The following is a 17,160-nucleotide window of genomic DNA, read 5'->3' as shown; positions in this document are numbered from 1 at the left end:
AAATAGCAAATAAAGGGAATTGATTTGTCCATAACCTGTGAAAACATTGATTATTCGGCCTAACGTCTTTAAACGTTTGCTTGATCAGAATTGGCGCAATGTATTCCCGCCAATTCAAGTTTTAAACACCTTTATAGAAATATCTCTTTTTCTGGTACGGTGACCCTACGTTTTTATTTCCTTATTTTATTTAACAACAAACAATGCATATTCCATTAAATTCTCATCGAGAAAACATAGGTAATTTTTTTTATAAATATTGCACCATAAAAAGTTCGGATAAATTATTATAGCAACTTATCGTTATCATTTGTTACTCAGAAGATGATAATATCAATAACGTAATTTCTGCTGACAAAAAGGTTAACAAAACAGACAATTTTTATGTGATACCGACTTTTAAAAAAATATTTCACTGCTAATAACTACAAGTCCTGATTTCCAAATCCCCTGAAAATGATGGCGTTTTAATTAGAAAACAAGGCCGGTGACTCAGATTTTTTATTGGCTAATTGTGAAGCTTTTACCTAGCCTAAGGTGATAATAAAATTTAAAGAAGATATAATTGGTAGATCTGAATAGAAGGATTTGTCTTTAAGGGCAATCACTCCAATAAAGAGTGGCAGTCTACTATTACTATATTGTCAAAATTTGACTAGTTTATAGATCTTGCCTTGCTGATCATTTTTGTTATTTTAAGTTTCTATTTATCTATATTAATGTTTATCATATAAAGCAAAACGCAAAAAAATGGTAAAAATTGACATTAAAGGGCAATAACTCCAATAAGGAGTCGTCTGACAATTTCCTTAATTTTGTCTTAATTGTAGATCTTGTCTTGCTGATTGATCATTTTAGCTTATTCAAGCTAATATCTATCTATAATAATTTTTAAGATATAAGGCAAAAACACAAAAAATTGGTAAAATTCTTCATCAAAGGGCAATAACTCTAATAAGGAGTCAACTGGCAATTTCGATCATGTTAGAATTGTTTGTAGATCTTGTCTTGCTGATCATTTTTGCAATTTAAAGTTTCTCTGTATCGATTATAGTTTCAAGATAAAAGGCAAAAATGAAAAAAAATTGTAAAATTTGTCATTGAACAGCAATAACTCCAATAAGAAGTCCCTTAACAGTTTTGACGTAATTAAACAATTTGCAGAGCTCAACATACTGAACATTTTTGCCCCCCCACCCCTGTCAGATTCTCTCTATTTATCACGGTTTTCAAAATATTGACAAAACTTGGTTTTTACCCCTATGTTATATTTTTAGCCATGTCGGCCATCTTGGTTGGCAGGTTGGGTCATTGGACAAATTTTTAAAACAAGAAACCCTAATGTTGATAGTGGCGAATTTTGGTAAATTTGGTCCAATAGTTTCAGAGGAGAAGATTTTTGTAAAAGTTAACAGACAACGACGGACGATGAGCTAACAAATAGTTACATTTAAATTGCATTAGAATTCAATATACAAATACCATTGACAAAAACTAAACAGGAAATTGTTTTCGCCTTTGTAGCTCCAAACAATTTGTTCTTAATTTTGACTTTATGTCTAGAAATAAACATTTTGTCAGTTTCAAATTGTCTGTCTTGTTTCACATCAATTTTAAATAAATGGTGTTACCCAAACTATGAAATCAAGTGCCTTTATTTGAAATTGTTTTTTTTATTGATTTGCAAATAATGATTTAGTTTTACAGTGTTGGCTTTCTATTCAACTGTCATTTAACTTAAGTATTCTCAACTATTGCCACTTTTTTTTCGGTTCTTTATGTTATTTATTATCTTATGAATGAGTCTCATGCTAGATAAGTAATGTACCTAATAATTGGCTGAGTAAATTCCATTCCTCTGTTTTGAGTTTGGCCTTCAGTTTATCTTTATAATCATGAATAGCTTGGACAAAACCACCTTTGTATTCTCTGACGATGAAGTTTTCAATAGCCCTTGGTACAGTATAGAGGACTAAATAGGCAGCCTGTAATCGGTTGTCTTCTTCTGTTGGTAATCTATAACTATAGAATGTTGTAACTTTTTGTATTTATAAAGAAAGACGTGTGCTACAGGCCTTTTTGAAGTGTGAATAAAAAAAATAATGAAATACTGAATACAATGTTTATATGTACCATATCAAAACAGGGAGATGTGGTATGATTGCCAATGAGACAACTATCCACAAAAGTTGGGTGTGGGGGGGGGGGGGGGGTGTTTAATAATCTCCCTAGATATGAGATGTGCCAATGCTCAATGCTTACACAATTCATACCAAATATCATTGATTTATCATGTTTATCATTAGGGAATCCCTAGGCCTTAAGGTGGCTAGGGTGTCTTCCTCCATTTTGGATTTTGAAGTAGCAGATATAACAATTGGTCTAGATCTTTAATGAAATGTGCAAATTTTGAGAGTAGTATGTAAATCATGTGAATGATGTGTAAGACTTTTAATGTTAATATAGGAAATTATGTGTTTTATCATATTTATGGCTGTATTTTCTAAAAAGCACAATATTTTTGTTTGATTCATTTTTTTTTCAACTTTGCCAAATAAGGGGAGATAACTCAGATAGAAGGGGGAGATAACTCAGATAAAGTTATTTTATAATAGAAAGTGTTGTGAATTTACCTATTTTAATATGTAGCAAGAAACAAGTCCGGTGACCCTATTTTTTTCTTTTTCTTATCTGAAAGCATGTTATAAGAGCTATCTTCTCACATTTTATCTTAAAATTCCATGGTGTAGTTTTCTTTTTTTCACACAAAATTGGATTTTCCTTGCATAATCTATACAAAATCTGACAATTTTGCACAACCTGTAGCGTGAAAAAAGTCCGGTGACCCATACTTTTTATTATATTTTTGAAAAAAGCATGATAAAAACTTCATTTTGACAAATTATTAGACCCCCAACCACCTTAAACAGACCTATTCATATACTTATTATTTTACACTGCAGTAAACAGCATGCCTAAATTTCGCATCCACAAACTTTATTAGGACTAGCCAAAAAAATGCTTTTCAAAGGTGTTTGATTTTGTTGTTTCATGAGGTTTTCTACACATTGATATCGAAAATCATCTTACCCCGGGTAAATTAATGACATTGTGATTGGTTAAACGTCGTCACTTGGTGACCACCTATAGATGCGTATGGAGTCAATAAATTTCATAGCCAAGGGGTATCATATCGTAACATCAACTATCAATGGTGACATCATCTATAAATGCTATTATATTTCATTGTTGATTTTATACAAAACTTTGCAGAAAGTGTTGTGTGTGATAAATTCATTATACGGTTTACTACTGACATGACTGACCCCCTACGAATCCAAAGAGGGTTAGTAAAATCCAAAAGGGGATTCGACCTTTGCCCTCACCCCCCTTTTGGATTTTTCTAACCCTCTATGGATCTGCAGAGGGTCATTTGCAAACCATATAATATTCAGATACACAGTGTGCTAAATTCCATATGGGGCAAAAGCATATAAGGTCACTAGCACACTGTGTAACAAATTTATCCTATCTCATATGGGATATTAGGATGCAGTTGTAAACCTTTATATCACAATTTTAACACAACATTTATATGCAGAACATTCAATTATTTACGGCGAGAAAATCATGTTTTGATGTCTAAAAGCATTAAAATATTATAAATATGTCTGTTACAATGTATGTTACTTTGAGCACACCACAGTTTTTTTTTTAAAGGAAAAAAAGAAAGCCATGTACACATGTTTTATAGTCAAACTTAACCATTCAAATGCAAAAAAAATATTCAACTTTTTTTTAAAATCTAAAGTATCATATGACTTTAATGAATGAATAAATTGTGTATGGATGTTAACTTACGGCTGTGATGAAGAATGTGTCATTCTTTCCTGAGCTTTTCCTTAAAAAAAAAGATAATTATACATATTATTTAGGTCTACATAATAGCTTACATGTAAGTTAACTCAAGAAGAAAGCATCTATATTTAAAAAGCCCTTTCATGATCAATCTCAAGTACCATCACATGCCTTTAAAAAGACAAGTTTGATCCGATATAATTTTGCGGTGGTATCCATATACTCTGAGGGAGGGGGGGGCGGTGTTACTTGTCATGTAATGTGTGATAGGGATGAGCTGCTGGGATACTGGTCACTATTTTCAGCTTCATGATATGCTTAGGTCTGATTAAATCAAAAGTTGATTGTTTTGTATTGATGAAATTTCTGATTTCTTATCCAAGTACATAATCTATGCTATTAATTCAATTCATTCTATCTAGCAAATGTACATGAAGCTGGGAAGAATAAATCAGACAATTTAACAATTCTTGCTCTTTTTAAAATTGTATGCATTCTGATGATTGATTGACAGAAATGAAACATTGCAGATAATAATTAAAAGTTTTACGTGGAAAGGCTGTGGAATACCACCAATATCTTGCAGAAAGAGTCTTCATGCATTTGTTGTACATAAGAGACATTTTAAGTCACAAAAATAATTCTCTGACGTAAGTGTTTTGACAAAGTGTCCCTACAGAAGACAAGTACAAGAGCTTCTTTCACATTTATTTTCAATGATTCCAAGGGTCCTTTGGTATAATTAAACAAATGTGGATATGTACCCTTACAAAAACAGTTCAACTATAAGATATTTGATATTCAGCATTCATTATCTTCAATCAATTGATGCCATATTGGAACTAGATGCATATGTGTCAGAACGACACAAATGGCCCCGTCTCAAAAAGTTGAAAAATCTGCAATTTCAACAACACATGTGGACACAAACATGCATGGATAGTATCCAGCTCTCAAGACCAAATTAGTTTGATGAAAAATTTCCTTGATCTATGAGTAGATAAATTTCAAAAAATCAGCAAACAGGAAGTGGATGTACTGCAGATCTAACAAGATGTGTTGAAACAACATGAAAATCAGCATAGCGGAACGAATCATAAATTTTCAAAGTCCAAAACCCATAATTTTGGCAAAAATCAGCAGAGCAGAACAAAACTTAAACTTGATCTGTAACACATCATGGTTAACTCACATACCAAAAAATCAGCCCAATATCTGAAGGCGTATAGAAAAAAATTTCGTATAACTGTGATTTTCAACAATTTATCAAAGTCCAAAGCCCGTAATTTCGGCAAAAATTAGCAGAGTGGAACGAAACTTTAATTTGATCTGTAACTCATCATGGTTAACTCACACAACAAAAATCAGCCCAATATCTGAAGGCGTTTAGATAAAAATTGCGTATAATGGTTTGTTGCGGAATGACTGAATGACGGACAAGGGTAAAACTATATGGCCCAGACAACTTTGTTGCGGGGCCATAAAAAGTGATAGATGCTTTTATAGTTCAATGAATCTATTGAGTACAATTCACTCTTTATGTTTGAAGAGTTCATGAGATTTTTCAAGCAAAATATGACTTGTTTTTTAGTATGACTGTCATAATGGACAATGACAGACAGCTAGTGATGGCCTATGGACGAGTTGAACTAAAATAGGCAAAAACATTTCAACATTTTGGTAAAACTGTTATGTAGGAAGATTTTGACATTCTGAGCAAAATTATATTGATTATTTTACTTTTAAGTTTATTGTAGAAATGGCAGCCTTGTTGATGGGTTGTTGAGAAACTCAAGATATCATTCACAAACAATATATTCTAAGGAACACACTGACAAATGGGCTGCATAAGATAGAAATCAACCTTATGCAAATGAACTTATACAGGTCGTTAGTTTTCTCGTTTGAATTGTTTTAATATGTCATTTTCGGGGCCTTTTATAGCTGACTATGCAGTATGGATTTTACTCATTGTTGAAGGCCGTATGGTGACCTATAGTAATTAATAACTGTGTCATTTGGTCTCTTGTGGAGAGTTGTCTCATTGGCAATCATACCACATCTTCTTATTTTTATAATTAAGACTTTGATTGATTTTGGAACACTCAATTACGAAATTAAAGATGAATTTTGGTCTGTTTCGTAGGGTTCTTGTAACAACTAAATTTTCAAACAGTTACAGACTTTCCGTAGAGATTTTTTCAATGTGAAATAGGTTAACAGATGTATTGATATTTATTTGCATAAGGTCGATTTCTATCTGAAACAGCTCATTAATGTTGATGATAATTGTGTGTTTCAGAGAAGAAGATTTTTTTTGGTATCCTGAGAATGATATTTGAAATTGTTTAATTGACTTTAAAAAAATCTTTGTTTTTGTAAAGAAAAAATAAAATAAATAAATACCTGTCTCAGGGCTTGATAATAAATCTGTCTGACTATATTGGGACGAATCCTGGCCTCTCTCATTTTCTGACATCTTCTGCATTCAAATAAAAAGGCAAGAAAACAATAAATTAATGGACTTAGTATCTTTTATGAAATCAAGGAACTGAACTTGACCATCACATTGATAGTTAGATTGCTGAGAATTAAAGAAACAAAATGTATGTCAAAGTTAAGTAACTTTTGATTGGAGGATGATGTATTCTCAAACTACATTATATGATTGCTGTAAAGTACCGGTAGGTCAGACCAACCTACTTTTTAATAAATAGTTACTGCAAGTTAAATAATTCTTTATATAAAATTTTAGAATACAGTGAACTATCAAATCTTGGTTATGCACCTTCACTTTATACATTTTCTCAAAAGTTTATCTAAACAGAAGATCAACTAGATGTAAACTTGTTTCTCGTATTTTGTTTTTTATATACCGTATAGCGGGTTATTTTCGCTTATTTTGGCGGGTCAGGGGAAATCGCGAAAAATAAATTCCGCGAAAAATTTATGCATACGTTCAATACTTTCTAATAGCTAAAGCGTTTTGTAAGCTATTTATTTTTTCCCGTTCGACGGATCAATAACGGTTTATGTTAATTTAAACAACTTAACTGTCACTGGCTGTCAGGTGTTAATTAGTTGATTGGTTACATAATAAAATAAATATTAGAATATAGCAAAGTGCTCTCAACCAATGAAATTGTAGGATTAGATGCCTCTTAATTGTGAAGAATGAATGTAAATCATGTTCTTAGTAAGGGATTATCCTATTATTTGGGTCTATTTACAGTTCAAAACAAAGAGTTTCTATTAATGAGTTACAACTGCCCCGAAGCACATTTATCAGATTGGAAGAATTTATCACACAGTGATTGAAACTGACTAAAAGTTGAATTGTGAAACAAACAAAAATCTCAAAATAAGTTGAAGTTTACTGGTGCAGTAAAATTTGTAACGTGAATGTTATTACGAAAATATTAATAACTTCAAATTACTAAAAAAATTAAACAATACCAAAGCAAAGCAAAACAAAAGAAAAAAATCTTTCAGATAAAAAAATAACCTAAATGTTTAGCTTTCAAAAACTTTGATTACTTGATCAGTGGTTGGGAAGAATAGTTATTTCAAATATTTATATAAAAAAAAACAGGAATTTAATTTTGAACATTTCCCTCAAATAATGAAATATTACTTGATGTAAAAAGCCGGACCAAAATATTGGCTGTGAAATAAAATTTAGTTGTAACTCAAATGTATTAATTGATTTAAACTGTAAATAAAAAAAGGATAATTCCTCACTAAAATATTACATGATTTACATTCATACTCACAATCAAGAAACATATCCAATTCCTACCTTTTCTTTCTACTGTTGTGTCACCTAATATCTATAACACTTTTTAAAAAAAAAATATTTCCCAAATGATATGAAAGTCCTTACATCACTAAAACTAATCCATAAATGACATGCCCAAAAAGGAAGTCATGCATCAATTATAAACATTGCACTGACAATGAAACTAATTCTTGAATAGATCATTTGAGCCTTGAGCACTTTACAATATTCTAAGTTTGTAAGAGAATGATAATCCCTTACTTCATGATGAGTACTAGCTAACGCTCGTACTTAATCATGAAGAAAGGGATTATCATTCTCTTACATATACATAATATAAGAGTGTAACTGGTACGCTGTCAGGTATGTTATCCTTATTAATTAGTGTCAAATTATATAAGACTTGCAGGTCACTCATGATAATTTTATAATCTTATTAGTACATCAAAGGTCCGGTCACTTTCGTAACTAATCAACCGTAACATTTACAAGAAGTGTGTACACCTGTGACAAATAACTATGTACCGGTATTCTATTGATTAACTGTATCAAAATATAATCAATAAATAAGACGTCATGCAGGTAAAACAATCATTTAATCATAACAATAGATCTTTGTTCGTCAATTTTTATAATTTTTTAACTGCAACCATTTCAGTATCCGCCAAAATATATAATTGAGATTAAAGAATCCGCCAAAATAAAAACCGCCAAAATTTTTCGTATACTTTGTTGCCCCTAAATCGCGAAATTTTACAACCGCGAAAATAACCCGCTATACGGTAGATTAGACCGTTGGTTTTCCTGTTTGAATGGTTTTACACTAGTCATTTTTGGGGCCCTTTATAGCTTGCTGTTCGGTGTGGGCCAAGGCTCCGTTTGAAGGCCGTACTTTGACCTATAATGGTTTACTTTCACAAATTGTGACTTGTATGGAGAGTTGTCTCATTGGCACACATACCACATCTTCTTATATCTATTATATTAAATATTTTATCAGATCTCACAGAATATTGTGATTCATTACTTAAGGTGCAATACACCAAAACATAGTACGTCACATCCAGTTTCACATTGAATGGTAAGAAAATTATCTATCAGTTAGGGGACTTACTCAAATGAGTGATTTTCTAAATCACTGATTCAAGTAACATTATGTCCATAAAGGATGGAAGTAAGAGTTGTTTTTCTTTAATAATCACCTATTTAAGTAGTACAAATTAATCACTAGAAGAAGTCTTTTAATTTTATTGTAGCTTTAAATATAGAATACTAATGATCCAGGGACTTATTATGTTGCTAAAATTATCAGAACCAACATCTGTGTTGATAGGATGACCAGGTCATTTCAGGTGATGACCTTGTACTGAATCTAGGATGATGACATAAAAATCACTTGTTTAAGTATCATACCTCAATTTCCTTCCCAAAAATCACTTCTTTAAGTATCATTATTTTAATAACCCCCACTAATTTCAACACCCCCAAACAGTGAAATTTTGATCGCGAACAGTAGAATTTTATTACATAATCTGAAAGATGAAACCTTGAACTTTACAGGAAAAATACTCCCACTGCTGGGAAAAATCTGTGAAGAAAGTATCAGTTCATTATGTACAGCCATTATTATAGCATTTTTTCAACTAAAATAGAATTTGCAGCTAAATGATAGCATCAAAGGGATAAACCTTGCTACTTTAAAGATGCAAAAATTTCATTTTTTTCAAGTTTACTAATGAAAAGATATTATCTAAACCTATGTGTTTAAAATTTTGGTAAAACTACAAAATCACAATTTGTGACAAAACTTTGAATTTGCTACTCAAATAAGTGATTTAAAAACCACTTATTCCAATAAGTCCCCAGACTGTCTATATCTGGGATAAAAAAAATAATTGTTGTGCATTAGTTCTTCCTCTTCTTTATATATTACTCTCCCATAAGGATGTCATGTTTTCCTGTAGACTTGCATGTTTTTTTCTGGTGAGGCTAGCATGTTACAACATGACTCAGCTTGTCAGTCTAGTAAAGAGCCTTTTTATGTCCTTTTCAACCTACCATCCTGAATATGCATGTTATGTTTGCCACTGGCATTATAAAGCACCCATCAACCAATCAATCCTAGAATTGGAGAAAGGGTAAAAGCTAACATTGATTACCAATCAATCAAATTGAGGACACGGTCAGTTGACTCCTGTCAGATAGACACAGATGTAGATTGATCAACATGTAGCAAAGAATTCCACTCAAACCATATAGTAAGAGGCACTCTAGAACTTGCAGTGAGGAGCTTTCTTTTAAAGTGGTCAGAGTTGTCTTTGAAGCTAATTAGATGCATATCTAAATGTTGTCTAACTGGTATGACTTGTCTTTCATATGGTTCTAATCTTGTCTTTAATCCATGTTGTCCTGATTCCATTGGCTGAAGTGTTTCCCAACATTCAACCTGTATATAATTCAGAATCTGTAAAAACTGTTTACTAGGAATTTGCTGAATCCTCCCATTTTAGAAAACACAAAATTGCTTCATTGTACACCTGCAGAAAAAAGTGCTATACAGCATAGTTGGTGTTACATTAAGTAAATAATTGTAATATAAATAAAGTTAGATTTCTTACAATTCACATTCAGACTGTAGATTACCAGTGGGATCGGATCATTGGGTTGTATAGCACTTTTGATCTGAAATCAAATAAATTATTACATTTATTTAACATACAGAATTTGTTATATAAAATAAGATGTTGTATGAATTTGCCAATAAGACAACTCTCTCCAACACAGACCAAATGACATAGAAGTTTACAACTATATGTCACCGTACAGTCTTCAACAATGAGCAAGACTCATACCGCATAGACAGCTATAAAAGGCAAATGACAATTGTAAAACAATTCAAATGAGAATACTAATGGCCTGATTTATGTACAAAACAATTTACAAAAAACAAATATGATATACAGCAGCTAACGACAACCACTGAATTACAGGCTCCTAACTTGGGACAGGCACATACAGAATGTGGCAGGTTAAACTAGTTTGTTGTCTTCTTATTCAGAGGGACAACATTCATTCTCCTGAAAGTGAAATAACAATACCTGTATTTTACATGTTTTAGTCGTTTGAGTAAACAAAATTTCTTCATTAGGTTTTGAATTTCCAAACAATAAGGTTATGCCACTTTCTAATATTTTCACTGATTTCTTTTACACTGTAGGGTTCCGGTTAAAGTTATAGCTAAGGTTAGAGTTAGATTTAAAGGGTTAGGGGTTTTGGTTAGAATTTCACACTGTAAAAATTATTTTCTGAAATAAAATTTTAGGCAATCTCACCATTCTGAAATTTTAAGAAACACTTATATGATATTATTATAGCTTGACAATGAAGCACAAAATGTATTAAGTGGATTTTTTTTCAAAGGTGATAACTCCAATAAGCAACCACCTTTGAAAGGAAAATAAAACTTATTAAATTTTTTAAATCTTGTATTTAACCAATTCTGCTATACACAGTTTCTGTCTACATATTAAAGTTTATAGATAATACCCAAAGACATGAATATTAGTCAAACATTTGCCACTTCAGGTCGAAAGTCCAGCAACCATCTGGTTATCTGTAATATTTTAAAAGTTTTGGAGGAATTGAAAGTATAAGTAGAAAATGCAACAACCCCCACCCCTTTTGACTTTTTCTTTCTATTTCTCTTTTACATATTTTCAAGATATCTAACAATTACTTGCATTTTTCTCCTATGTATTTATCCCCCTCACAACACAATGCTGGGGACAATAGAAACACCAGGCATCCCCTTCATGTGTCCGTCTATGTGTCTGTCTGTTCTAGTTTTCACTCACGTGTGTATATTCTTATGAAATTTATATCAAGGATTATACCAGCAATGTCTCAGACGAGTTAGAAAACCACTGCTGATCAACTGTTTTTAAAGGAGTTATGCCCCTTGGAAATATTATATGGAAAATTGCTTTGTATAAATGCTATGCATTTCTTGTAGGTTTGTTATGAAATTTATATCAAAGGTTTATATTAGGAATTACTAAAACAAATTTAATAATCAGCCTCGATCAGCTATTTTTAATGGAACTATAACCATTAAGCTTACATTTCTCATCAGATTTTTATAAAATGTATATAAAAAGTTTATATCAAAATGTCTTAGAAGAGTTTGAAATTAATTGTCTATCAATTATTTTTTCAGGATTTATGTCCCTTGGAAATGTAACTAATAGGAAATTGCAATGTAAGCAGTCTCACACCTATATTTCTTGTTGGATTTTGATGAAAACGGTTTATCATCAGCAAGATCTTGGAATAGTTTATAAATAAGTGCCAATCAATATTTTTGTACAGGAGTTATGCCCCTTGGAAATAGATACATTATATTGAGTATAACATTGTTGGCATTCTCATACCAATATTTCTTGTAAAATACTTTTGAAAAAATTTAAAAGAACCAAAAAGAATTTTTCAGACGTACCGCAATTGCCTTGGAGACATAAAACATGTGCATCTAGAACAACAATTTTATACTAGCTATCCTAAGAATCATTCAGCCCAAGTTTGGTTGAAATAGATTCGGTGGTTTTAGAGATGAAGACTTTTAAAATGTTTACAAAGGATGACAAGTGATGACAATAACTTGTATGGATAAGCCATATAAGCTAAGCATGTAATGATTGTCTGTCTTTATTGGCATTGATGTTATGATTATAAAAGCACAGGTGCACAATTAAGTCATTGACCTCCAATCAACTGATAATTGTCCCAGGTAAAATTTTAAAGAGATTATCACTTGATAATTGTCTTTACAGTGAAAAAATAGCTGACATATCACATTGACATATCACATTGACATATCACATTGACATATCTAAATATCTAAATATGATTAATGCAGTTAAATTGTGTTGGTATTTGACGGTTTGAGAAAACTTCGGAGTGAGTTCTTTGTATATTTTTAAATAAAAGAAGAACGTCTACATGGGACAGAGATACTCCCATTGGTAAACATACAGCAAATTCAGCATTTTTTTCCATTGATAAAGGAACATAACTCTAGAGAACAGTGAAAGTGATGCCACCAAAATTCAAACTTGATCTGTGTTTGGTGGTTATAAGTATTGTGTATACGTTTCATACCATTTGGTTGAGGCAAAGTAAAGTTGGAGTGCAGTATCGACAAATTCAGTAATTTTTCCATTTATAAACGGACATTTTGCACAGGTATGGTTTTTATTATATGCCTTACAATACGAATTCTGTGTTGAAATTATGATATATTAAAATCCAGAGTACTGACATAAGGCAATATTCACAATCTGTACAATCAATTTTTTTTACTTTTAGGTCAATGGTCAAGGTCACATGAATGTCTTTTTAATAAATGTTATAACTTATTACTGTCAAGTGACTGACCAAATGTGAAGTAGTTATGTGAGGTGGTTCCTGAGATAAAATGAAAACAACAGGTTGAACAATTTCATACGTCTGCAGCGCTTTTCTGGATTAACTTCATCAGGAACGCTCAAAGCCGATGATTTGAAAGCCGAGGATGTATAAGTACCAAAACAGTTGAAGAGGTTTATGACAAAAATACTTAAAAAAATAGCCAAATCCATCTTAGGTCAACTTTGCCTGTGGGAGTTGAAATCATAGTTTCTTTATAATTTCAAAATTTATAAAAGGATACGTTTAGAAAGGTTTGTTATAAATCATGTCAGTTCCGAAGTACTGACTACTGAGCTGATGATACCCTCTGGGACTAATAGTCCACCAGCAGAGGTGTCGACCCAGTGTTGTAAAAAATGAAAACACCACGTTAAATAATTTCCTGAAAGTGTGAAGAAAATATTTGTTTGAAGAATGGACAGATGGACGGACCACCAAGGTGAATGCAATATAGCGCCAATTTTTACAGCTGGGGTATAATTTTCAGTTAATTAGAATCATTGCCTTTTAAGGTGCAGCATTCCACAAAAAAATTACTGAACTGAGACAGTTCCATGTAGTACATGCTGTTCAACTGTTGATACTGTTTTTTTTTTTGTATTTTCACTTCGTTTTGACATTCAACATATTCAATATGTACAGTAATCATTTAATTACCTTGTATTATATGACTGCTAACCACAATCAGGAATGGATGTAAATACTTCATGTCTAACAAATATCTGAAAAATATATTGTTAAACAAATATCTGAAAAATATATTGTTAAATAAAAATAAATTATTTATTTAATCCATAAATTTATTTCGATGTATATACTTCCTACATAAAGGAAATGATCTCTTTTAATGAGCAATGCATTTGATGACACATCATTTGCAGCTCGATAAAAAACTTCACGAAACTGAGAAAAACAGGGAAAAATGTTTAGATGACTTTCATGCGTGATAGAATATCTGTTTATTAACAGGAAAGTGATGAGCAATGGATGTGGAAAAAACATCACAAAGTAAAGCATGCTCACATGATCCAGTTTATCTAACAATAGACCAAATGTCCAGTAAAACTCAATATGGACCAACTCCAAATATCCAGTAAAACTAAGAATGGACCAAATGTCCAGTAAAACTTGGAATGAACCACATGTCCAGTTAATCTTAGAATAGACCAAATGTCCAGTAAAACTCAGAATGAACCACATGTCCAGTTGATCTTAGAATAGACCAAATATCCAGTAAAACTCAGAATGGACCAAATATTCAGTAAAATTTAGAATGGACCAAATATCCAGTAAATTTTAGAATGGACCAAATGTCCAGTAAATCTTAGAATGAACCAAATGTCCAGTAAAACTCAGAATGAACCACATGTCCAGTTGATCTTAGAATAGACCAAATATCCAGTAAAACTCAGAATGGACCAAATATTCAGTAAAACAAACAATGGACCAATTCCAAATGACCAGTAAAACTTATAATGGACCAAATATCCAGTAAATTTAAGAATGAACCACATGTACAGTAAAACTTTGAATGAACCAAATGTACAGTAAAACTAAGAATGGACCAAATGTCCAGTAAAACTTTGAATAGACCAATTCCAAATGTCCAGTAAAACTTAGAATGAACCAAATGTCCAGTAAAGCTAAGAATGGACCAATTCCAAATGTCCAGTAAAACTTTGAATGAACCAAATGTCCAGTAAAATAAGAAGTGACCAAATGTCCAGTATAACTTAGAATGGACCAATTCCAAATGTCCAGTAAAACTTAGAATGAACCAAATGTCCAGTAAAGCTAAGAATGGACCAATTCCAAATGTCCAGGAAACTTTGAATGAACCAAATTTCCAGTAAAACTAAGAATGGACCAAATGTCCAGTATAACTTAGAATGGACCAATTCCAAATGTCCAGTAAAACTTAGAATGAACCAAATGTCCAGTAAAACTAAGAATGGACCAAATGTCCAGTAAAACTTAGAATCGACCAATTCCAAATATCCAGTAAAACTTAGAATGGACCAATTCCAAATGTCCAGTAATACTTTGAATGAACCAAATGTCCAGTAAAACTAAGAATGGACCAAATGTCCAGTATAACTTAGAATGGACCAATTCCAAATGTCCAGTAAAACTTAAAATGAACCAAATGTCCAGTAAAACTAAGAATAGACCAATTCCAAATGTCCAGTAAAACTTTGAATGGATCAAATGTCCAGTAAAACTCAGAAGTGACCAAATGTCTAGTTAAACTCAGAACTTGGATATCAATGCCTTAGAGGAGCAGGGACTGTTTACATTTCTTAGCTGAACTCTTTTTTTTTGGGTAGGGTTCATGTTGCTCAATCTTCAGTTTTTGTACAATGTAGATAGTTTTTTTATCTTCAGTTTTTGTAAATGGTTTTTTTTATCTTCAGTTTTTTGTAGATTGTTTTTTTATCTTCAGTTTTTGTAGAGGGTTTTTTTAATACCAGTTTGTCCTTTGACCATAAAGTTGTCTATTTTTCTTTACATTTTTGTTAGCACACTTGGTATCTGCTTATTTTTTGAGTATGGGAATACAAAATAACAGATTTGTCACAACCCACTCAAATGTATCTATTAGTGTTGTCAAATTGAACAGTTTTGCCTAACCGGTTACTCAGATAATCTTTTAAACTGATTAACCGGTTAACGGGTAGTTTAGGAGATGCGTAAAGGTCTTATCTTCAGTACTTTACAATGCACGGTTTTATGATACGATGAATTGAAGTTTATCTATGGGTATTTTAAGGCTTTGCTTAGCGGATAAGTTTTTTTTTTTAAAAATCCAATAATAATATGACTACTATGGCGTTTGTATTAACTTCAGATAGAGAAAATTAAAATCTTCTTGATCTTGGCGAATTGACAAATAGATATTAAAGAAGATGTGGTATGAGTGCCAATGAGACAACTCTCCATCCAAGTCAAAATTTATAAAAGTAAACCATTATAGGTCAAAGTACAGTCTTCAACACGGAGCCTTGGCTCACACAAAACAGTAAGCTATAAAGGGCCCCAAAAATTACTAGTGTAAAACCATTCAAACGGGAAAACCAACTGTCTAATCTATATAAACAAGAGGCTCTCAAGAGCCTGAATCGCTCACCTGTTATTTTTTTTTGCTTAAATTTTTCATCAATGATTATTTTTGCTTTTTACCCATATGTTCCATTTTAGCCATAGTGTCTATGTTTCTTGACGTACAAGGAAATGAAGTACAAAATTTATACTAGATTCATTTGAGAAGATTTTTAAAGTTAAAAAACATAAAACAACTTGTGTAAAATTGTCCTTAAAGGGCAATAACTCCTAAAGGGGTCAATTGACCATTTTGGTCATATAAAACTTTTTTGTAGATCTTACTTTGCTGAACATTTTTGCTGTTTACAGTTTATCTTTATCTTCAATAATATTCAAGATAATAACCAATAAAATGCTCCGCAGGGCGCAGCTTGATACAACCGCAGAGGTCGAACCCTGAACAGTTGGGGCAAGTATGGACACAACATTCAAGCTTGATACAGCTCTGAATTTGGATTGTGATTAAATATTTGACACAGCATAGGTTACTGACACAGAATGAATGTGGTCTAAGAACTTAAAAAGTTTAAATTGGACATTCACCTATTATGGTCCAATATCCAAAATCTAAATACATGGTTAGATTCAGCATATCAAAGAACCCCAAGAATTCAATTTTTGATGAAATCAAACAAAGTTTAATTTAGGACCCTTTTGACCTCAATGTGGACAAAGTTGATAACGGGGCCCAAAAATCAAAAATCTAAATACACGGTTAGATTCAGCATATCAAAGAACCCCAAGAATTCAATTTTTGATGAAATCAAACAAAGTTTAATTTTGGACCCTTTTGACCTCAATGTGGACAAAGTTGATAACGGGGCCCAAAAATCAAAAATCTAAATACATGGTTAGATTCAGCATATCAAAGAACCCCATATATTCAATTTTTGTTGAAATCAAACTAAGTTTAATTTTGGACCCCGATTTGGACCAACTTGAAAACTGGGCCCATA

General features: G+C 31.9%; 2 protein-coding genes across 2 annotated transcripts in view; one reads left to right on the top strand and one right to left on the bottom strand.

The window, feature by feature from the left end:
• Positions 1 to 17,160, bottom strand: part of LOC127712830 (uncharacterized) — a 270,720-nt gene that overhangs the window by 30,673 nt on the left and 222,887 nt on the right. The window contains exons 3-7 of the mRNA XM_052219437.1: positions 13,760 to 13,824; positions 10,255 to 10,318; positions 6,265 to 6,340; positions 3,862 to 3,901; positions 1,829 to 2,022 (exon numbers count right to left, since the gene is read on the bottom strand). Coding sequence (XP_052075397.1) covers positions 1,829 to 2,022; positions 3,862 to 3,901; positions 6,265 to 6,337 — 307 coding nt within the window. The 5' untranslated portion in view covers positions 6,338 to 6,340; positions 10,255 to 10,318; positions 13,760 to 13,824. The remainder of the gene's footprint in view (positions 1 to 1,828; positions 2,023 to 3,861; positions 3,902 to 6,264; positions 6,341 to 10,254; positions 10,319 to 13,759; positions 13,825 to 17,160) is intronic.
• Positions 1 to 17,160, top strand: part of LOC127711278 (toll-like receptor 6) — a 230,850-nt gene that overhangs the window by 126,906 nt on the left and 86,784 nt on the right. The window lies entirely within an intron of this gene.

Source organism: Mytilus californianus, unplaced genomic scaffold (assembly GCF_021869535.1).
Source record: "Mytilus californianus isolate M0D057914Y unplaced genomic scaffold, xbMytCali1.0.p SCAF_8, whole genome shotgun sequence".
Classification (NCBI taxonomy): domain Eukaryota; kingdom Metazoa; phylum Mollusca; class Bivalvia; order Mytilida; family Mytilidae; genus Mytilus; species Mytilus californianus.
The sequence above is the reverse complement of the archived record's forward strand: the minus strand, read 5'-3'. Positions and strand labels throughout refer to the sequence as shown.